This window comes from Anabrus simplex, chromosome 1 (assembly GCF_040414725.1).
Source record: "Anabrus simplex isolate iqAnaSimp1 chromosome 1, ASM4041472v1, whole genome shotgun sequence".
Lineage (NCBI taxonomy): Eukaryota > Metazoa > Arthropoda > Insecta > Orthoptera > Tettigoniidae > Anabrus > Anabrus simplex.
Genome location: NC_090265.1, coordinates 731,486,545 through 731,511,521, shown reverse-complemented (window position 1 = coordinate 731,511,521; position 24,977 = coordinate 731,486,545). Strand labels below are relative to the sequence as shown.

General features: G+C 38.0%; 1 protein-coding gene across 1 annotated transcript in view; it reads left to right on the top strand.

Moving 5' to 3' along the window:
* The window catches only part of LOC136857442 (FAD synthase), an 88,927-nt gene that overhangs the window by 5,514 nt on the left and 58,436 nt on the right, over positions 1-24,977 (top strand). The window contains exon 2 of the mRNA XM_067136109.2: positions 17,083-17,294. Within this exon, the coding sequence (XP_066992210.2) occupies positions 17,083-17,294 (212 nt within the window). The remainder of the gene's footprint in view (positions 1-17,082; positions 17,295-24,977) is intronic.

Here is a 24,977-nt window from a genome sequence, read left to right as displayed (position 1 = left end):
GGTTCGAATCCCACTATCGGCAGCCCTGAAGATGGTTTTCCGTGGTTTCCCATTTTCACACCAGGCAAATGCTGGGGCTGTACCTTAATTAAGGCCACGGCCGCTTCCTTCCAACTCCTAGGCCTTTCCTATCCCATCGTCGCCATAAGACCTATCTGTGTCGGTGCGACGTAAAGCCCCTAGCAAAAAAAAAAAAAAAAAGGATGTAAAGAAGAGGGCATATAGGTCTCTGGTAAGGCCCCAACTAGAGTATGCTTCCAGTTTATGGGATACACACCAGGATTACTAGATTCGAGAATTTAAAAAAAGAAATCCAAATTTGTTCTGGGTGATTTCTGGCAAAAGAGTAGTGTTATGAAAATATTATTATTATTATTAGCGTATCGTGACATACACAAAACAATATACATGAACAGTAAGCACAATTAATATTCGCATGCTGGAGCGAAGAAATGATGATTATGATGAATATCAAAATATACACATTATAACAGCGAAAACAATCATGCAAGCAAATGGGTTCAAAGAGTTAGATCTAAATTCTTTAGCCATCGTTTGGCCTCAGTAGAAACCACCACAAAGTCCTGCATGGATCCAACGAATGCCCTTCCAACGCATTCGGTGACAGTATGGTCGATAGTCTGCTTAACTGCACCACGATCACAGGCTGGGGAAGATCTCACATCCCACTTAAACATCATTGATCCGCATCTCCCATGGTTAGTATGGACTCTGTTGTGGGCTACCCATGTCTTGCGGGGAAAATCAAAGCCAGCTGGAAGATTCTTATAATTGAACAATGTCTGCCATTGAGTCGGAGCTATGCTGTTCCACTCTTGTTGCCAATCATCTTTTGGGTTGAAATCCCTCCTAACAAGTTCCTGTGCTGTTTGAATCGGAGGAGATCTTGATTTGAGGTGGCTGAATCTGACGTTAACATCTTCATGGATGGGGAGATCAGGATTGGTCAATATCTTGTTGTATTCTCTAACAAAAATTCTCGAACGAAAATGTTGCAAAGTTTGGGCTGGGAAGACTTTGGAGAAAGGAGACGAGCTGCTCGACTAGTGGTACGTTCCGAGCTGTCAGTGGAGAGATGGCGTGGAATGACATTAATAGACAAATAAGTTTGAGTGATGTTTTTAAAAGTAGGGTAGATCATAATATGAAGATAAAGTTGGAATTCAAGAGGACAAATTGGGGCAAAATTTATTTATAGGAAGGGGGGTTAGGGATTAGAATAATTTACCAAGGGAGATGTTCAATAAATTTCCAAATTCTTTGCAATTATTTAAGGAAAAGCTAGGAAAACAACAGATATGGGATCTGCCACCTGGGTGACTGCCCTAAATGCAGATCAGTGGTGATTGATTTGATTGATTGGTTGATTGATTGATTGATTGATTGATTGATTGATTGATTGATTGATTGATTGATTGATTGATTGATTGATTGATTGATTGATGAGTTCATGATCCATCCACTGTATTTTTCACTTCACAACACAATCCCTTATTCTCTGTTAATATATAACTTTTAAATTTTCAGTCCGTCAAAACTAATGTAAGATCAATAAATCTAGGAAAAAGAACAACATTTAATTTATAGCAGAATATACGTGGGAAAAAAAAGTCAAAACTGAAGAGAAAATACCTTCCACTGTAATAAATAAAAGTAGGGTAAACTTATGTAAAAATTTAGATTCTAACATTCTTTAAACTCGTAAAAATGATGAATCCAATGAAACAAACTGAACACATGAAATTGATTTTAAAAAGTAATGTGTAACAGTTTCTTGCGTTTTTGTGTCTAATTACTAAGTCAAGTAGGGTGGGAGTCATTGTGGGCAGTGGGAGAGTAGAACTGGGTCAGTTGGTTAGGAGGGCATCGATGGTATTGTCAGCATTGCGATGATAGTGTCCTTCGTAATCACTAGGCTTAACTCCAGTTATCTCTCGTGGAACACAAACTATCCCCATTTAGTCCTGCTACAACCAACCAGGTCTTTCCTTCTTCCATTGCCTCATTGTAGACAGATCTTCAGGTCTCCCTTTTTCTTTCTTTCTTTCTTTCTTTCTTTACGCCTGTGGGTGTGGTGGTCGGGAGGTAGAATAACGTCCTGGGTATCCCCTGCCTGTCGTAAGAGGTGACTTAAAGGGGGACCATTGGGTTGAGTCTGGCATTGCTCCTCACTTTCATCTATCCTATGCGGCCTCCCATGGTCAGCTCTTCTTTTCCATTCCCGACAGTATTAGGTTTTTGAGGTCTAGGAGTCTTTCATTTTCGTGCCCTTTGTGGCCCTTCCCTTTGTTGTACTGATACCTTCGTTTTTTGCAACATTTTTGGGCATCCCATTTTTTCCCCTCAGATTAGTATTATGTAGGGGATGGTTGCCCAGTTGTACTTCCTCTTAAAGACAATAATCAGCACCACTGCCTCCTCTCTTTCGATGGTTTTATTTCCTTTCCTCAGTCAATGGCCAATCCATTGTCCTCAGCTCTTCCCGAGTACAGAAATGTAGCTCCATTCTCTCTGGTCATCTCCTCAAACATGCTCCATCTTGCTTCACTCTAGCCAACGATGTTCAGGCCATAATTCTTCATACAAGTAATTGCGTGTCATTGTCTTCCACTCTTCTGCTAGGTTCTCACATTTCTTAATTCTAGTTTTTGTGATCCATTTCAAGTCGGAAATTATCGTCTTGAAATCAGTCTTGTTCCTCTGTGTAGCTTAGTTTAAGTTTGTTGAGTTATTAGTCCACAGAACCAGTAGTTTCCCTCTTTATTTCACCTCAGGAGGGAGAGTTTCCTTACTTCTTAATGAAGGGTTTTATTAACCACCTAATCAATACAGTATTTGTAACTAAGACTAGGACTAGTTTCAACCAATAAGAATGGTCATTTTCAGCTAAGATAGAACGTAGCGTCTAAAAAATTGTGAATTGAAAGTCAACAAGGACCATAATCTTAAAACTATGACAAATGAATTGGTCGAAAGAAAACACACATATGTATACACAATTAAGATCAGTCAGTGTAGTCCATATATAGATATTTGGTCTTGATGAACAGTTGTCCATGTGAAAAATGACACTGCCGTATTGTCCATTGAATACATGTAAGATTAAAATTAAGATTAAAAACTGAGGATGTTATAGAAATGATCCTCTATGAACACTATATTGCTGCATTAAAATCAAAAGTTCTTAGTTCAAGGTAGTTACAATGGCAAACTGTGTCATGCTGGAGCTTGAAAATAGGTGCAGTGATTATGATGATAAAAATAAAGTGATGTCAGTAGACAGGAAGCCTAAAAGGATTGACAGAACACAAAACTGGAACTGGATATTTTCAAGCTTTTAACGTGCACCTTCTCCCATGATGGCATCATATTTTTCATCAGTCCCTTTGGGTGATGGTGAGTTCTGGGACATCGTTCCTTTTCAGACTGACTGCTGTACGGGAGAGAGAGCTGGGGTGGACTCATGTTATTTAAAAGTTGGAAGTAACAGTCATGAAAGTAGTGAGAATGAGGTGGGGAAACATGGGAGAAGGGTACTTGCAGTTAGGATAAGTTAGGAATGAACTGGTTGGGTAAAGATGTACGTGTAGGAGCCTGCAAGCTGAATGGAGGAGGGCAGAAGTAGAGAAGACAGAGGAACTGTAGTAAATATCAGGTAAAGGATAATTCAAAGAGGCTTGCAGAACAGGGTTGCCATAAATCCTGGGAAAGCAGGATTATCTTAAATTTTAGCCTTACCGGGCGAGTTGGCCATGCAGTTAGGGGCGCACAGCTGTGAGCTTGCATTTGGGAGATAGTGAGTTTGAACCCCATTGTCGGCAGCCCTGAAGAGGGTTTTCCATGGTTTCCCATTTTCACACCAGGCAAATGCTGGCACTGTACCTTAATTAAGGCCATGGCCACTTTCTTCCCACTCCTAGCCCTTTCCTATACCATCGTCACCATAAGACCTGTCTGTGTTGGTGCGACGTAAAGAAACTTATAAATATTTTTAGCTTCAAAAAAGAAGTCTCATCTGAATTTTTGTTATTACTTGAGGGAGAAAAAGTAAAGCACATGATTTGCTGACCTTTTTTTTTTTTTTTTTTTTTTCACGTTAGGATTACATTGAATTAGAGTTGAAATATTGCGGATGACTCTCTGGCATTCATTCAGTCACTTTTATTTACCCTCTCCTGTCCATATTTAAATGCATGTTATCCCCAGAATGAAATTCATTCTTTTTACCCATCATCCTGAAAAATGCAGATATTTATTAAAGAATTTGCTGTATAAAAATGTAGTAATGTGTACGGCAGAAGCTGAATACCTCCCACTCGTAGGGTAGTAAAGGTACTTGTACTTCCAGTTGCGTCAGCCTTAATGTGAAATACAGAAGGCAGTGAGACAGTGAGAAGGCAACTAACATCTATGGTCTCTTAAGATAGTTCACGTGCTACTAATAATCAGCTGTATTCGCCTGTCCTCCGATAGGCAGCTTATGGATGCGACTGGAAGTACAAGTATAATTTACTGCGCTATGTGTGGGAGAGGGTTAAACAAATTTGTCTCCCAAGATGTGGAACAAAATGACAGTTTAAGCTCTTCTTTAAACTGATAAGTGGTTTAAAGTTAAAAGTTGTGAGACTTCTGAATAGTATTTGAAACATGATGTACTCTGTTTCATTCAGTGATTGCCTCATGAGTAAAGATGTTTTATTTAACAAAGATTTCACGGTCTGTTGAGCATCATTGATATGGTCTTCAAAAGAGTAATGTAATATGCGTGTAACTGTACAAAATGAATCCAGTTTAATGTTATTTTGTTGTGCTATTAAGACGCTATTCTAAAATATTTTCGTTAATTATTTTTTTCGTCGAGAATAGGTATGAGAAACTTGAAAATGTCCTGAATTTTTATGTTGGTGGTCCGGCAGCTCTGTGTGCTCACCTGATCTCCATCTGTTTTCTGTGCATGTTTCTCCACTCTTGATAGGGTGCAGATATACACTGTGGACCCCAAGGTTTATAATATAAGTAGAGCCCGGATTTCCATGCAAATAATTGTTCCTAAATAAGCTGGTTACACTTCTGAAACTTTGCAAATATTCGTTTTATTACAAATCATTTCCAAATAACCGTTCTTTTTCCGTGCATGTTTGCATGTTTTGACCCTTTTGGGAGAAATTTCATGCATAATGAATATTTTGAAAATGTTAATACCGAATAATTGGACATTTATATTGGATTATATGACTTTTCTTTTGACTTTGACGCATACATTAAGTTGCATGATAGTGCCTTTTTTGAACATTGGTTTGCAGAATTTGGGACTGTACATCTACGTTATTTGTCTATCATTGAGAGAGAAAGAAAATGTATTCCTGTCATACTATTTGACAACCAAAGTTAGATGCATAGAGGTCCTATAATCTAATTAGCCAAGCACTTTATCTGTTGCTTAAGTAAACGTTGACATAAGCAGGAAGACTCAGAGTCGAACGCTCTAATCCTTAGTAATAAGGTGTCCCAGTAAAAACTGAACCCTGAATTTTACATTACTTTATGGCTACAGTAAAAACCCCGTTTATCCAAAATAAAGGGGGGGGCACTTCAGTTGATGCATTTCTTCGGATGACACATGGTAAATATTTTCGGAAGCTAAATGTCGAAATAAAAATGCATGAAGTCTGTTAAGCAAATGGCAAATGTGCTTACACTATGTTAACATTAAAATGTTTACATAATGTCACTCATTGTATGAAATCTGTGATTTTTTTTTTTTTTTTTTTTTTTTTTGGTGCAGCGCTGTTGTGCAGTTATATCACGCCACCGTTTAATCAACAATACATCAGCTGGTGTAGATTCATTGCTTTGTTCAACAAAGCACAAAGCAATCTGAAATAATGAAACATTTTCTAAGAAAATCATTGGAACTACGGTATTAAACCGCAAGGCCAGTGGAACAAGCTTGGGTGAAAGTAAAATATGTATGGAGAAGGGTCGCTGGACTTCCCTGGTTTCCTAACAGAAGCTGCAGTATAGTCCGAGCAGTAAATACGATGAAACTCCCGCAACTGAAGCAACGTTAACTACAGTGTACATGATCTTCATGACGAATAATACAGTAATAATAATAATAATAATAATAATAATAATGCAGTAATAGTAATAATCCTTGCTTGTTCAAGAAAAAATCTATCATGGAACGAACTAGATGGTAAGAAACTGTTTTGTTTTATGCTACACATGCATTCTGGTATAAGTCATGATATAAAAATAGGGTTTGCCTAGTACCTCTCAGCACATATAGCAAGAGAATTACTAATATCGATGGTTAAGAACGAGAGGGTAAAAACAAAATATTAAAATAACAATTTTGCCAGATCATTTCGGTTAAGCGGGGTTCTCCTGTATTTCTTTTTTTCGTCTATGGTTCATGTTTGTGGATGGTTCATGTTTATGGGAATGGAATGGGAGTGGGCATCTTGGACATATTCTGAGTCATGGCCCTCCTTGTGCTCAGGCGGCTAGGACTATACAATTCACCGGTGGTCCATAACTCGTTTGAGGAGAGATCCTCACTTGGATTATGTACAAGTAGGGTAGCATCCTGCTTCATGAATTTACCGAGCTCAGAACATTTTAAGCAAGCCTCGGACCTATGGGAGTAATGGAGTCTCACTCCCATTTGACAGGCGAGGGACACCTTGGAAACAACTTGGCGAACGAAATGGAATTCGATGGGGGGCTGTCAATATTAATGGGGCTTATGGAAGAAAGAAGGTAGAACTGGCTGAGTCAGCAAAGAGGATCCATCTGGATGTGCTAGGAGTAAGTGTTATTCGGGTAAGGGGAGATAACGAGGAAGAGATAGGAGATTATAAAGTGTACTTGACAGGTGTTAGAAAGGGAAGGGCAGAGTCTGGGTTAGGGCTCTTTATCAGGAATACCATTGCATGCAACACAGTTTCTGTTAGACATGTAAATGAGCGAATGATGTGGGTAGATTTGTCAGTTGGAGGAATTAGGACAAGAATTGTGTCCGTGTATTCACCATGTGAGGGTGCAGATGAGGATGAAGTTGACAAGTTTTATGAATCATTGAATGACAACGTGGTCAGGGTCAACAGCAAGGATAAAATAGTGCTAATGGGCGATTTCAATGTGAGAGTTGGGAATAGAACTGAAGGATATGAAAGGGTGAATGGTGAATGTGGGGAAGATATGGAAGGTAATGGGAATGGGAAGTGTTTGCTGGACTTTTGTGCTATTATGGGTTTAGCTGTTACGAATACATTCTTCAAGCATAAGGCTATTCACCGCTACACATGAGAGGCTAGGGGTACCACATCCATAATAGACTATATTTTAACAGTCTTTGAATTCAGGAAATCTGTTAGGAATGTACGAGATTTTTGCGGATTTTTCGATGATACAGACCACTATCTGATCTGTAGTGAACGAAGTATCTCTAGGCCTAGCGTAGAGAAAGTGAAATCTGTCTGCAAACAAATAAGGGTAGAAAATCTCCAGGACGAGGAAATTAGACAGAAGTACATGGATATGATTAGTGAGAAGTTTCGAACAGTAGACAGTAAGCAGGTTCAGGATATAGAAAGTGAATGGGTGGCATACAGGGATGCTGTAATAGAAACAGCAAGGGAATGCCTAGGAACAACTGTGTGTAAATATGGGAAAAGGTGAACATCTTGGTGGCATGATGAAGTGAGAGCAGCCTGTAAACATAAAGAGAAGGCTTATCAGAAATGGCTCCAAACAAGGGCCAAGGCAGACAGGGATTTGTCTGTAGATGAAAGAAACTGAGCTAAACAAATAGTTGTTGAATCCAAAAATAAGTCATGGGAAGATTTGGTAATAACCTGGAAAGGCTAGGTTAAGCAGCAGGGAAACCTTTCTGGACAGTAATAAAGAATCTTAGGAAGGGAGGGAAAAAGGAAATGAACAGTGTTTTGAGTAATTCAGGAGAACTCATAATAGATCCCAGGGAATCACTGGAGAGGTGGAGGGAATATTTTGAACATCTTCTCGATGTAAAAGAAAATCATCCTGGTGGTGTTGCGAACAGCCAAGCTCATGGGGAGGTGGAAAATGATGTTGGTGAAATTATGCGTGAGGAAGTGGAAAGGATAGTAAATAAACTCCATTATCATAAGGCAGCATGAATAGATGAAATTAGACCTGAAATGGTGAAGTATAGCAGGAAAGCAGGGATGAAATGGCTTCGTAGAGTAGTAAAATTAGCGTGGAGTGTTGGTAAGGTACCTTCAGATTGGACAAAAGCAGTAATTACACCTATCTATAAGCAAGGGAACAGGAAGGATTGCAACAACTATCGAGGTATCTCATTGATTAGTATACCAGGCAAAATATTCACTGGCATCATGGAAGGGAGGGTGCGATCAGTTGTTGAGAGGAAGTTGGATGAAAACCAGTGTGATTTCACACCACAGAGAGGCTGTCAGGATCAGATTTTCAGTATGCGCCACGTAATTGAAAAATGCTATGAAAGGAATAGGCAGTTGTGTTTATGTTTCTTAGATCTAGAGAAAGCATATGACAGGGTACTGAGGGAAAAGATGTTCACTATACTGGGGGACTATGAAATTAAAGGTAGATTATTAAAATCAATCAAAGGCATTTATGTTGACAATTGGGCTTCAGTGAGAATTGATGGTAGAATGAGTTCTTGGTTCAGGGTACTTTACAGGGGTTAGACAAGGCTGTAATTTTTCACCTCTGCTGTTCGTAGTTTACATGGCAGGGAGGGATTCAGTTAGGTGGAAATGTAGTAAGCAGTCTGGCCTATGCTGACAACTTGGATTTTAATGGCAGACTGTGGCGAAAGCCTGCAGTCTAATATCTTGGAACTTGAAAATAGGTGCAATGAGTATGGTATGAAAATTAGCCTCTCGAAGACTAAATTGATGTCAGTAGGTAAGAAATTCAACAGAATTAAATGTCATATTGGTGATACAGAGCTAGAACAGGTCGATAATTTCAAGTATTTAGGTTGTGTTCTCCTAGGATGGTAATATAGTAAGTGAGATTGAATCAAGGTGTTGTAAAGCTAATGCAATGAGCTCGCAGTTGCGATCAGCAGTCTTCTGTAAGAAGGAAGTCAGCTCGCAGACGAAACTATCTTTACATCGGTCTGTTTTCAGACCAACTTTGCTTTACGGGAGTGAAGGCTGGGTGGACTCAGGATATCTTATTCATAAGTTAGAAGTAATAGACATGAAAGTAGCGAGGATGATTGCTGGTACAAACAGGTGGGAACAATGGCAGGAGGGTACTCGGAATGAGGAGATAAAGGCTAATTTAGGAATGAACTCTATGGATGAAGCTGTACGCATAAACCGGCTTGGGTTGTGGGGTCATGTGAGGCGGATGGAGGAGGAAAGGTTACCTAGGAGAATAATGGACTCTGCTGTGGAGGGTAAGAGAAGTAGAGGGAGACCAAGACGATGATGGTTAGACTTGGTTTCTAACGATTTAAAGATAAGATGTATAGAACTAAATGAGGCCACAACACTAGTTGCAAATCGAGGATTGTGGCAACGTTTAGTAAATTCACAGAGGCGTGCAGACTGAACGCTGAAAGGCATAACAGTCTATAATGATAATGTATGTATGTATGTATGTATGTATGTATGTATGTATGTATGTATGTATGTATGTATGTGTGTGTGTGTGTTAGACGAAGAAATCAAAACTTGAATCACACTTCAGTGAGATAGCAGCTAACAAACCTGGATTTTGCACTGAATCCTGTTTTGTTTTCCTGGTATTTCCTACCCCGAACTCCCACTGCCCACACATCTGAGGCCAAAATAATTTAGAAAAGAAGGGAGTTGGAAAGCAGCACACTTATATGCTGTAATATAGTGTTGGACTGTGCTGTGCAGTGTTGGTGTTATACCACCTGTTAAAAGTCTGCGAAGAGACCTCGTGTCTAAATGGATTGAGGGAAAGGAATTTCTAAGATAATTTTTTCAAAGAGATAACTTCAGATAGACTTCGTCCTAAATGTCTTCGTTTAAGTATGAACCTGTCACTTCTTGTGACGTAGAAGGATCTTTTTTTTTTTTTTGCTACTTGCTTTACATCACACCGACACAGAGAAGTCTTCTGGCGACGATGGGAGAGGGAAGGCCTAGGAGTGGGAAGGAAGCGGCCATGGCCTTAATTAAGGTACAGCCCCAGCATTTGCCTGGTGTGAAAATGGGAAACCACGGAAGACCATCTTCAGGGCTGCCGACAGTGGGGTTCGAACCCACTATCTCCCGGATGCGAGCTCACTGCTGCGTGGCCCCAAACCGCATGGCCAACTTGTCCGGTAAGAGAGATCATTTTCTGTGTTCAGGAATATTCTGTCAGATAAACGAATAAATTTAAATGAAGAAAATGTGGAGGAATTAGTTGTTGTACAGTGTTTCAAAAGGAAATGAAAATATAACAATGTGGAACTGAATTTTGATAGCGCATATTTTCTAGTTTATTGTGCATGTCCCGTCATTTAATAGTGCATGGAAATCTGGGCTCTAATTATAAGGAAGTAGAAATTATTCAAATCTTATTTGGGATTGGTATTAGAGGAGAGACGAGTTCAGTGCGAAGTCCAGGAGCCCACCGGCCCAAGTAGATTTATAACCTAATAAAGCACATTGCACGACATTCTCTGTTGCTGAAGGAGGTACTTGCATTGCTATTGTCCGATGTAAAATGGGATGTCATTCCCATCTGTTTGTCCAACCCTTATCCCGTTTCACTACGGGGTTGGGTATGAAGTGAGATGAATCTGTTGTGGCGGGTTTTTATGACCAGATGCCTTTCCTGACGTCAACCTCGTGAGAGGAGTTAATGAGATGAAATGAATGATGTGATATATGACAGCAGAAAGGGAGAGGGTGAAACCCGGTGCTGGCACATAGCCTACTCCTGTTGATAGCACCAAAGGGGTCTGCTCAAGGCTTAACGTAGCCATCCAATGGACGAATTTCAATCAACATGCTATCTAGTGATTATAAATTGTATACCATCACCTCCCCTACTCTGAAATTTGTTTAGACCAATGGGACTCGAACCGGCTAACAACGTTGTCAGACTGTTTAGACTTTACCGCCTTAACGATCATGGCCACCAGGCAGGCTAAGTAACGTCATTCCTGTCAATGATAATACTTAGATTCCATTACCAACCCTGACAGAATAAAAACACAAATAAATAGAACATGTAAAGGAAACAGTTGCCCTACAGACTGCTAGATATCTAAAAGCCTCTTTGCGGCTCTAACCTGGGGATTATGTCCCAGACACCCTTTACTTGATCACAGTCCAATGGTTTTGACACTAGCCCGAATGATAAGTGCACATGGCAAGAAATGAAGTTGTAAGTCATCTTTTCTTAGTGCTCATTCTTAGTTCTTAACTAGCCAGGTTGGCTGCCCGACCACACACTATGCGTCAAACAAAGACAAAGAAAATTATATTGTTCTTCTCTTTTTTTTCGGCCATCTGTGAACCACGTTTGACAATCTTTGCCTTTTCTGCCTTCACTCTCTGCCAGTATATTTTCATTCTTTGTCGTACTTCCTTCTGTATAGGATCTCCCTTTGTTCACTAGCGTTTCCCCAGTCTCCTGGAAACCACAGAACGTTTTGACGAGTTGTCTAAGTCTATTTCTGTCCGTTATATAATCATCCATAAACCCCATCTTAGTCACTTCTCGAAACCATTTCAGCTCTGTCTTCTCTCTTCCTGAAGAATTCGAAGATTCTCTTTGAGAATCTGTCATTGTCCATCCTCAACAAGTGTCCATAGAACTGTAACGTCCTCTTCCTCATCAAGTCAATCACTCCGTCTGTTCTTTGAGACAATTCTCTGTCAGATTTGAGTCTCCTCTCCCCAGAATGTTTCTCTTCTGGATATCTTCAAGTCCACCTTTTCCTAACATATCCAGTATTTCCCCTGCTCAGGTTTAACAACAGTGTCTAGATGCCTCAGCTTAGCCCCATAAGATAGAACCTTTTTAATGTTGTAAACATTTCTTAGCAGACAAATTAGGAGTCCCCATACTACGAAAAACATAAAATTAAGCAATTTCCTCAATTGTGCCTAAAGCTGAACGGCTAAAGAGCCCGGAAAGGTTTCAAATTGTGCATCTTAGATAGCTCCATCAAACTAAGAAAACAAATTTTGAAAATCACTTCCAGCCTACGTGCAGTTCCAGAAAAACAACCTAAAATTGCTAGTTTCTTTACTCGTTTTCTTTTTTATTCATCGTCATCATTAGTCGTTATGCTCATTACTGAGCGTCGTGACCACATAGCTCTATCATTTACGTGTTGCAACCTTGACGAGATGTCTCCATCCCGAGTGGTTTTCACATTTCTTTAATATGATCTGAAGTGGTAGACCAGTGATCTTCTTCGCCTGATCTATCCATCTACTTGCTGTTCTTCCTTGTGGTCTACTGCCTTCGATTTTGCCTTGCAAAGTGATCTTTTCCAAATTCTTTCCATCTCGTCTGAAAATGTGGCCAAGGAACTGGAGGTAACACTCACTCACACGAGAAGATAGATGTTTCTTGACGCGGAGTTCATCCAGAATAGAAACATTAGATCTTCTTTCTGTCCAGGGTACACATAGCATTCTCCGCCAACACCACATCTCAAAGGCATCAATGCGCTTTTTGTCTTTAGCATTCACGGTCCAGGTCTCACAGCCAAATTAAGTTATTCCCATAATTCTTTCTGTAATGTGTTCCTTGGTTCAATAGACTCCGGCTTTTATTTATTTTTAATGTCTACACCGAATGTAGTTAGAAGGGCGTAAGCGAAACAATGCAATGACTCACATTAACGTTCATAGTGGTAGAAAAACGCAAACTGCTAATCTAATCGACCGGATAACGATGATTAAGAAGGATTGTAGTTTTTAGGAATAAATGAATATATTCTCATACTTTATTATATTTTATTTATCTACAATGTGTAGCTTGTATCCCTAGGATGTTGTCTACATTGAGTTGCTTGATTGAAGAGCTAGAACTGTTGATTTTATTGTTGCTGTATTATTATTATTATTATTATTGTTGTTGTTGTTGTTGTTCTTTCTCTGTTATGGTCTTCTAGGGACCATGTGACAAGTTCAATGCTTCATCCTTTGTTGTTTCTTGTTCTTCCTCCGAAACTCCTTCACCTGCTCACTCTGCCTCCTTTTTCTTGCCTCGGACCATTTTGAGCCCGTTTTCTTTCCCTCTCAAGCTTTTAATCCTTCCAGTTTTAACACTATTTTCCTAAAAATCTCTCTCTCTTTGTTGCTTCTTCTTCCCTTATGTTGTTTCTTTCCAAACCTTTCTTGATTTCATTATTCCATGTTGTTGACTTCTTGTTCCAAAGATATTTGAAGATGATGATGATGATGATTATTATTATTATTATTATTATTATTATTATTATTATTATTATTATTATTATTATTATTATTATTATTATTATTATTATTATTATTATTATTATTTACTTCGTTATGCCCTACTCAGGAGCACTGTTGAACTTGCTTAGCTGATGTGTTGACCTTCTTTTCCTCCCAAAATCTCTTCATCCTCTCGCTGAGCTTCTTCCTTCGTTCTTCTGTCCAAGTTTTAGTAGCTCTGGTGTTGGATTTGTCTTCAAAGTGGTGATTGTCGATTTTGGTTCTGAATTTACACCTGTCCTGTACAATGTCTTCTGAGATGTTGATTTCCTGGAGATCTGTTTCAGTTTCACGAAGCCAGCTGTTCTTGGTTTTTAATGAAAGGGCCAGGTTGAGAATTCTTTTAGTGTTAGCCTGTTAGTGTTCATTTTGATAATGTGTCCATAAAATTTCAATCGTCTTTTCCAAAAAGTGTGAGAAATTTTTTTAGAATGACAATATATCTCATGAGATGATTTTTTTCTCCATGTTCCATCTATACAAAGTGGGCCAAAAATTTTTTGTAAAATTTTCTTTTCTTGTTTCTCAATGTCTTTGGCTAAAGATCCACACCCAATGATTAAGGTTTCTGAGGCATATAACGCTTCAGGTTTGATCACTGTATTATAGTGTCTAAGTTTTGCATTCCAAGATATTGATTTTTTAATATACCTGTTCCAAGTGATCCTGTACGCTTTCTGTAATTTGGAAATTCTTTACTTGCTTTGCGGTTTAAACCGGAGGGCTGAATAATTTCTCCCAAATATTTAAATTGGTTCTCTTGAACAATTTTGCCGAATTTAGTTATCATAGGTTGTCCATCCAAGTATCGTGAGGCTCCTTCCATGTACTGAGTTTTCTCATACGAAATTTGAAGTCCCGTTTTGATGGCAATTTCATGTAGTTTTTCAATGGAATGAATTGCTTCATGCCTATTATTGGAAAGGATTGCTATGTCATCAGCAAAGGCCAGACATTGCACGTGAATTCTTTCTTTACATAGTCTTCCAAGAGTTATTCCTTTAGTTTCCTTTTCCCAGATCCTGATTACTTTCTCAAGTACCAAGTTAAACAGTAACGGCAATAAACCATCCCCTTGATGGACCCCGGTATTAACAGGAAAAGGCTCCGATATTTTGCCTAGGAGTTTAACTTTTGAAGTAGTGCCAGTTAATGTTTGTTTGATTAATTTTCTTGTTTTTTTATCTACTTGAAATTCTTCTAGAGTATTGAAAAGTGTTTGATGGGAGTCATATGCTTTTCTAAAATCTACAAAAGTAATGACTGTTTGTGTAGTTTTGCGCATTTGGAGGATAGTTTTGAGGTTAAGGATTTGTTCTGTGCAAGATCTTCCTTTTCGGAAACCTTCCTGGTATTCATCAATTAGATGGTCTGTTTGTTTCTCACGTCTAGTGAGCAGGGCTTTGGAAAAATTTTTGTAAGCAACTGGTATCAAGCTAATTCCTCTATAATTATTGATGTTCGTTTTATCCCCTTTCTTGTGTAGTGGATGGATTAGCGCACATTCCCAATCTTCCGGGATTTCTTCAGTGATCCAGATGTTCTCAAGAATCGAGTGGATTTTCCGGGCTACGCTGTCACCTCCTATCTTCAGCATTTCAGCAATCATACCATCTTCCCCCGGGGCTTTGTTATTTTTTAGTCCATGGATTATTTCTTTGACTTCTTCCAGTGTTGGGGGTTCTGAATCTTGATTAGATTAGGGTTTTTCAAAGGTGAGTTGTTCTTTAGGGGATTCACAGTTTAAAAGATCCTGGAAATAAACTGCTAGAAGTTTGCAGTTCTCTTGATTATTCGTTTCCAATGTCCCATCTGGGCATTTGAAGCAAAGACCAGGTGCCTGATAATTTGATAATTCTTCTCTCAAAGTTTTGTAGAAGTTTCGTGTATTGTTTTTTGTAAAATCTTGTTCAGTTTCTGCCAATCTGTAGTGTTCGTATTTGCGTTTTTCAGACCTGCTAATTTTTTATGTTTGTTTCTGTATTTTGGTGAAATCCTGCCAGGTTTGTTCAGTTTATGAGAATTCGAATTCTGCCAGGCTTTAGTTCTAATGTTTATGGCCTTGTCGCAGATTTCATTCCACCACCTATGTTTGCGTTTCCTGGGTGGTGTGTCAACATTTCGAGAAGCCTTCAAAAATACGTCTTTGAGTTCTAGCCACTTCGAAGGATTGTGAGTAGGAATACTTTCAAGGAAAGTACTAGTGTTCTGTTTAAGAAATTCTGGATTGACACCCAGGTTTTTTGTTATTCTGGGTTTGGACCTGTTTGGTTGAAATTTGACCTTGATTAAGGATAGATGGTGGTCAGAGTCAATGATCCCTCTTTTAACTTTAACATTCATAATTTCTTTTTGATTTTTCTTGGAAATAGCCACATGATCTAGTTAAAATTCTCCCAAGTGAAAATTTGGGGATCTCCAGGTTGTTTTCTTGTGTGTAAGCACCCAGAAATGTGTTGACATTAATTTGAGATCAAAATTTTTTGCAAAAATCAATTAAATCTTTCTCCATTTTTATTAGTTCTATTGTGCGCTGGGTATAGTCCTACAATGGTCCTGAATTTCTTTTCTCTACCAATTTGGGCATTGAAATCTCCTAATAGAATTTATGATTTGAAATTGTGGCTGTAGTTTCATCTAGCAGTTCCCAGAAGTCTTCCACCATTTGTGGATCTTTTTGATTGTAGTTATTGGTGGGTGCATGCACATTAAGTAATGTGTAAGCTTTGTTTCCTGATTTAATGGATAGTGTTTTTCTTTAAGTACAGAGTTTACAATGTTTCTTCTTACAGCGAATCCTGTGCCAGATTGTAATGGTCTCTTATGAAGGGAGATTGCTGGCTTGCCTTTGTAAATTCTATAATTTCCTGAGTCATAATGATTGTCATCCGTGTATCTGGTTTCCTGAAGTGCTAAAATTTGGATGTTTAATTTATCTAACATGTCTGTTAATTGTTTTAACTTCCCAGTTTTCTGAAGTGTGTTGATGTTTAGACTACCAAAGAAAGTTTTGCATTTTGGGCGAAGAGATTTGGGAAGCACCGATACATTCCCACATGATGTTCTTGGTCCCCCAGAATCCGATGACCGAGAAAAACTAGTATGTCTACTAGGGCCTGGGGTAGTTATATTGTAGGTTGATTCCATCATGCTATCAAGTTAAAAGTATTGGGGATATCGATCTATGTCGGTGTCATGGTTACAACTGAAGTAGTGAGCTTCAGATATTGCTGAAAATGTTGGCGAGCTATGCCTGTTTGGTCCGCGAGAGGTATTTTATTTCCCTTAAACCCTCCGGACAAGTCCGGCGAGCCTCCCGATCCGTCACCTGGAGCGCACCGGATAGGGGAACAGGCTGAAACCCCCACGGGATTATTATTATTATTATTATTATTATTATTATTATTATTATTATTATTATTATTATTATTATTATTTCATAGAATCAGTTGTATCTTCCAGTCTTTTGGTATGGTCAAGTGAACAATACAAGACCCACTCTTTCTGTTTGTTGTGAACTTTTAGTGATCCATAGTATAGTTTTGTTAGATCCTGTTGAAGGGCATGTTGACTCTTGTTACAGGTACTGACGGACTGTTTTGAGAGATTCAGTGCCCGTGAGGTGTTCATCAGTTTCAATGGTGGCAAAGATTGTACAGTGCTGTTGCACTTGGCGTGTGCAGTCCTGTGGAGTCAGCAGCCTCAGGAGCGGGAAAACCGCCTGCAGGCTCTCTACATCCGCTACAATGACCCCTTTCCAGAGGTGGAGAAGTTCATTGAAGAAACTGTCGTAAGGTAACGAGAATGTCAGTTGTATTACATAAAATTAGCTTCATAGTCCGTATCGCACTTTAACAGATTCACAACTAAGTATTTTTTATTTTCCACCTTGTTGATAGAAAGAGGTTGGCCATTTGGAGGAAGTTTCAAACAGAAGGACCTGGAATAAAAAAATTTAAATTGCAGACGCACACATAACTTTTAGTGACATTATTTGAATTTTATGAAGAAGAGATACTATGTATATTTTTGATTTTTATGTATCTATGTACATAAAATCATAACAACTGTGTGTCTCTACATAGAATATTTTGGGAAAATTTTTGTACAGTTATCAGTTTCAGGTGTAATAATGACCGTCTGGATATTTTTTAGCTTTGGTGTCTGTTTGTCTGAGTTCTTGTAACTGGAAAAGTACTGGATATTTCTACCAAACTTCATATTTAGAATCCACCTGTCCTTGGGTTTATAGGAAAATCGAAATTGTGATTTTTACTCTCCCACAAGTATGCATGACCAACCTGAACGTAAATCATCCAGCCTTATTGGAAATCAATTCCTAAAACATTTTCTCATTTGCATCTTTTCAATAGGAGGGTTAATAAGGGAGATATCATTAACGGACTGTTTTGCAGTTTAAGTCTCAGTGGACTTAGATCAAAAGCGGGTGCAATTTGTAATCTACTCATTCAGGTTTGTGTTATCAGGTGCATTATGACGTCAAAGGTGTCACTTGGAGTTAGCGTTTATAGAAAGATTATTCCCAATATATGTTCGTTAAATTAGTTCTTTCAAGATATGTTACTGTATGCCATATACACATTTATCGTACGACAGATGAAGGATAATAATGGCAATGCTTACAATAAATTGGATCTTTAGTTCAAGTCCTGTGGAACACTTGGTGCATGTCACTTCAAGGTGGGTTAACGGGAAGAACTAAAGACCCATTTTACTCTTTTTATAGAACCGACAATAGGGGAGGTTATCATCATCGATGGGTTTCACAGGGCTACTCCAGTGGTCAATCACTCAATCAATCACTATAGTAAGTAGTAGTAGTAAACTCGTGTCCTCATCCTGAGGTGGTGCAGCTCTTCTCAGGCACACCCCTATTGGAGGTAAGCTGCATGTACCATTTCAGCCACATACCAGCCCTCCTGCCATTCTTAAATTTCTGGCAGTACCGGGAATCGAACCCAGGCCCCCCGAGGACGGCAGCTAATAACACTAACCGTTACATTACGGAGGCGGACAATCAATCACTATCAATCACTACTGATCTGCATTTAGGGCAGTCGCCCCGGTGGCAGATTCCCTATCTGTTGTTTTCTTAGCCCTCTCCTAAATGATCGCCAAAAAATTGGAAAATTATTGAACATTTCCCTTGGTAAGTTATTCCAATCCCTAACTCCCCTTTCTATAAATGAATATTTGTCCCAATTTGTCCTCTTGAATTCCAACTTTATCTTCATATTGTGATCTTTCCTACTTTTAAAGACACCACTCAAACGTATTCGTCTACTGATGTCCTCCCACGCCATCTCTCCTCTGACAGCTCGGAACATACCATTTAATCGAGCAGCTCATCTCCTTTCTCGCAAGTCTTCCCAGCCCAAACTTTGCAACATTTTTAACGCTACTCTTTTGTCGGAAATCACCCAGAACAAATCAAACTGCTTTTCTTTGGATTTTTTCCAGTTCTTGAATCAAGTAATCCTGGTGAGGGTCCCATACACGGGAACGATATTCTAGTTGGGGTCTTACCAGAGACTTACATGCCCTCTCCTTTACATCCTTACTATAACCCCTAAATACCCTCATAACCATGTGCAGAGATCTGTACCCTTCATTAATAATCATATTTATGTGATTACCCCAATGAAGGGCTTTTCTTATTGCCCCCGTTTTACCGGGCAGCTCAGCCAGTAAGCAAGAGTCCCAGAGGCGGAACGTTCACTTACAGGCAACGTAAAATTTATTGAGGACAGGGACAACCTAAGGACTGACGACAAATGAAAACACTAAAAATGGGTTTTAACATTTATTAAAATTAATTAGCACTTTCCAAAATTCAATTAATATTTCCAAAATATTGAATAAAAATATTTAATTCTTCCCTGTTGGAATTCACCCACAATTCTTCATTAAATTGCATTCTGCAAAGATACGAAACTGAGTTTTATTAAATCGTATTAGAAAATTAATTAACTTATTATCTGAGAAAGTCCTATCTCAAAATATCAAAAATCTGATTTTTCGTATCATTATTTAAATTAACAATATTCTGCTATTTACTCTTAAATGAATCAAACTTTCACCTCTCATGAAAAATCAAATAATCATTTCTATTAATTAAATATTATTCTGATGAATTATTTATGCTTCAGATTATTTAATTAAATTACTTTGAAGTCCTATATTCAACTCCTTATATTTTCAATCTTGAGTTATTTGACCTAGTGTTGTGCACAACTCACAATAAAGACTTAAAATTCTCACTGTGTAAGGTTAAATGTTTTACATTTCGTGAGCTTAGTTCATTGACGTGATCCTTGCTTAAGTACTTTTTCTCGAAGCAAAGATCCTAATCTGTCTCATTTTATCATAAAATCGCTCAAAGATTTATAATTGAGCCAAATATGCTCGCCACAAAACAACAAGAAATCGAAAAACATTACGCGCACTGTGTACACATATCATGACGAAATATCACCATGAAAAATCACATTTACAAAATATCAATCATTCATCCATCTCACATTCAAGCTTAGGTTCCCGGTAGTATTATCAAATAGATTTATCGAAACGTATCTCTTGATTTTTATTTTTAAAAATTATTTGAAATATGAGAGTTTTCCCAATGACGATATCAGATAAGAGCTACCATTGCGATCGTCTGGCATGTGATTGTAACAGGATTATCACTTTTTCAACTAAATAGATTCCACTACGATGTTCCAGGATAAATTTTCGGTAGAAATCATCATTTAAAATTCCATAGAATTGCCTACAGTCATAGATAAATAAGCATTCGCGCATACGGTCTATGAGTCACGCCTTCGTTATTTTTAATCTCCTATTTTCTCAAATTACCAATCAATATGTGCTGCATAAGAAGAAGTTATGTTCAAAGACATACACTTTTCCTTAAATGACTCATGTAATGGACACACAAATAAAATCCTATCTCAAGATCCATTTACAAGTCTCAAAAATACCACACAACAGTAAATGCAAAATTTGTGAACATTCAAGTCACGACCAATATTCCAGGCCTACATCTACTTCAATATAGCACACATTAATCACTTATAAGCACAGTAATAATTACACTCATGACCTTTAAACATTCTATTAGACCGTAATAATGTTTTTTATTATTATTATCATTATTATTATTATTATTATTATTATTATTATTATTATTATACGCGCGTGGTCGCGTCATCATAGGCTATGGTTTAATGAAATCATAGATGACTCTATCCTATCTCAAATCTATGATGAACCACAAAAACATCAAGGAAAAATCCTAAATTCACAGAACACGTCGATATTCTGTCCCAAATAATTAAAAAATGATTCCAAAATTATTTAATAAATTAATAAATGTTATTGCGTGGGTCAAATACTTTTAACACTTTCCTCGACTTATTATGGGACAGTGAGAACATGTCACGAAGCACTCACTCAAATAGAATGAAATACAGGTCCCAAATACACTTTCACACACATCAAACCTACCAACACCATAGAAAGAAGAGTGAAATTTCTAACTACAAAGACTATTAGAAATGATCTCAAATATTCAAGCAAGGACTACGTCTACATAATTATTACAACAGAAAATAGAGAAAAATATAATTTAAAATCTTAGCTGTAGTAGACTTGGCTTCTGGACTCGGTTGATGATCAGTGAATGTTTAACCAGACTTCATCTCGGATATTATTCTCCCCTGGGCTGAATTATGCCTCACATTTTAATTACACATGGCTGCAGCAGGCGAAGACTTAGGACAGTTACAAACTCCGTCGTAATGTTTAAGTTCCATTCGTCCGAAATAATTCAGGACTGCTAGTGATCTTCCGTCTTCTGGTGAAAGCTGAAACTAAAAAGTTTGTTTTAGTAATAGTTCCCAACACACACTTGATTCTCCAAGTTGGCACAGTTTTTACGTACTTTAAAAGTTCCTCAGGTTTGTAAAATTAAGGAAATCTGAACTGCGGCATTTCCAATATTTTCCATATCTCAAAATTTCCTCAGAAGCAGAAATAATATCATCTTTCATCAAATGAACGCTTATAATTTTTAATATCGTATATGCCGTCTCCAATTATACATGTGCTCTTATAACATGACGACGAGTACTTGTACGAAGCAATTATTCACGTAGAAAGCCGAAGACAAAAGAGCGCAAATTTCCCCAGATACATGGGTATTTATTTCTTCAAGACATAGGTGTGTTTTTCAGTTGAATTTTATTGGCTGAGATTTAGCGATCGGGCTAACCTTGCGATCCATTTGGTTAAATATCATGACGTCAAAATCTTAAAGTATTGATCGCTTTTGGTCTGGTAAAATTCGTGTCCACGTGCTACTCAGCTGAGGTGTACAACAAGGCACAAAAAAAACCCATACTTCCTTGCACGGCGGGGGAAAACCTGTTCTGCTGCTGGCGAGCAGAGACAGTGCAGAGTTGAAATCTCCTTCCTAAATGATAATTTTATGCATTGTTCCACCCCAGTAATAAAATATTCTTTCCATACAGACCAATAACCAATTTTCAAGGGTACATTATTAACACCTAGGTACTTACAATGATCCCCAAAAGGAACTTTCACCCCCATCAATGCAGTTTGTGAAACTCACACACTGACTTTTAACCCTGTTTATCATCATACCATTGCCCACCGTCCATCTCACAACACTATCGAGCTCGCCCTGCAGCCGCTCACAATCTTGTAACTTACTGTATTTATTACTCTGTACAGAATAAAATCATCTGCAAACAGCCTTATCTCTGATTCCACTTCTTTATACCTATTATTGTTATTTATTTACATAGTTTACGCCCACATTAGTCCACTTAAATCAAAACCAAATACATTTATGTTAACAAAGAATTAACTGAAGGTTTAGCTTGCATCATCTACACCTATCATTGATATATATATAAGAAAACATGAAGGTCCAATAATCCTGCCTTGAGGAATTCCCCTCTTAATTATTACAGGGTCAGATCAAGTTTTGCCTACTCTAATTCTCTGAGTTCTATTTTCTAGAAATATAGCCACCCATTCAGTCACTCTTTTTTCTAGTCCAATAGCACTCATTTTGGCCATGATCTACCCTATCAATACAGTCCATTTGGCCTCCGGAATCCAGGATATCTGCTATATCTTGCTGAAATCCTACAAGCTGAGCTTCAGTCGAATAACCTTTCCTAAACCTAAACTGCCTTCTGTCAAACCAGTTATTAATTTTGCAAACATGTCTAATATAATCAGAAAGAATGCTTTCCCAAAGCTTACATGCAATGCATGTTAAACTGACTGGCCTGTAATTTTCAGCTTTATGTCTATCACCCTTTCCTTTATACACAGGGGCTACTATAGCAACTCTCCATTCATAAGCTCCTTCAACCAAACAATAATCAGATAAGTATTTCAGATATGGTACTATATCCCAACCCATTGCCTTTAGTATATCCCCAGAAATCTTACCAATTCCGGTTGCTTTTCTAGTTTTCAACTTTTGTATCTTACTGTAAATGTCATTGTTATAGGTAAATTTTAATACTTCTTTTGTATTACTCACCTTCCCTATCTGGACATTATCCTTGTAACCAACAATCTTTACATACTGCTGACGGAATACTTCTGCCTTTTGAAGATCCTCGCATACACACTCCCCTTGTTCATTAATGATTCCTGGAATGTCCTTCTTTGAACCTGTTTCTGCCTTAAAGTACCTATACATACCCTACCATTTTTCACTAAAATTTGTATGACCACCAATTATGCTTCCCATCCATCATATTATCCTTAGCTGACTTCTTTGCTAGATTGAATTTCCTAGTAAGTTCCTTCAATTTCTCCTTACTTCCATAACCATTTCTAACCCTATTTCGTTCCAGCCTGCACCTCCTTCTTAGTCTCTTTATTTCTCTGTTACAATACAGTGGATCTTTACCATTCCTTACCACCTTTAAAGGTACAAACCTATTTTCACATTCCTCAACAATTGCTTTAAACCCACCCCAGAGTCTGTTTACATTTTTATTTACCATTTTCGAGCAATCATAGTTACTTTTTTAAAACTCCCTCATGCCTGTTTTATCAGTCATATGGTACTGCCTAATAGTCCTAATTTTAATACCTTCCTTTCTTTCACATTTATATTTAACTACGTCAAAAACAGCTTCGTGATCACTAATACCATCTATTACTTCGGTTTCTCTATAGAGCTCATCTGGTTTTATCAGCACCACATCTAGAGAGAGAAACACCAAGAAGCAGGGAGAATTTTTGCACAACTTCGGACCAGGAACTGTACTGTATAATAAATTTTGTCTCGACGTTGTTCAGCTTTATTGTACTTCACGTTACTGCCACGTGCTTTTGTAGAAAAATACGTTTGACATGCTGTATTAAACATTTGAATACAGGCATGTAACTTTGCATAAATTTATGAAGGAATCGTGTAATCCATTACATATTCCCGTGCGAAGAACGGGTCCAAATGCTAGTTTTTAAATATTTTATTTAGATGACAATTCTGGTAATTTAATTATAGCTTATTTAGAGTATATTGTTAGGTTTCAACTCCGCAAATTATTCGGTGGAATGTTGGGTCGCTGATGAAAGGAATAAGTGAAGTTCTTGAAATATGTATGATATTTTATTAATAAGGTCTTTACACAAGTGCTTTTCAGCAGTGTTGATAGATATAAGTCAACACTGACCAAAGTCAAACCATAATGGTTAAAATAATTAGAAAACATCGTACAACGTCGAGAAGTAAATGGATTTCCCTCTGCCGGGTTTAGAACTTCCAGTCTTCCGGGCCACTGATGTACAGAGGAGGCTAAAGTTGTTGTTTTTTTTTTTTGCTTAACGTCGCACCGATACAGATATGTCTTATGGCGACGATAGGATAGGAAAGGCCACCCCGTTTCCCTGAATGTACCTGACTATAAGTTATAGGCAGGTACATTCAGGGAAACGGGGTGGCCTAGGGAGCAGTGTTAAGCGAACAGGGAACTGGAAATCAAGTAGGGATGACATAAAAATGTTAGTGCTCAACTGTAGAAGCATTGTAAACAAAGGAATCGAATTAAGTAATTTAATAGATATATACCGTATTTCACGGCATAATCGTCGCCACCGCGTAATCGTCGCATCCTTTATTTTCAATACAAAAATCGGACTTTAAACCTTTAATTACATAATCGTCGCTCGTCCAAATTTTGTTCACTAATCTGGTTAAAAGGTAAATGGAACTGCAACGTAAGTTGCACATGAATGCGCAATTTAAATACGTGTATGGTTTATGGGCAATTTGGCAACACAGTCACGTTTGCGACATGTTGCACAACGTATAAATAAATAATACCGGTATATGTACGATGCATGGCTTACCGGTAGACTATCGGCAGTTTGACAACGTGGTCGCGAGACAGTGTACTATTTATT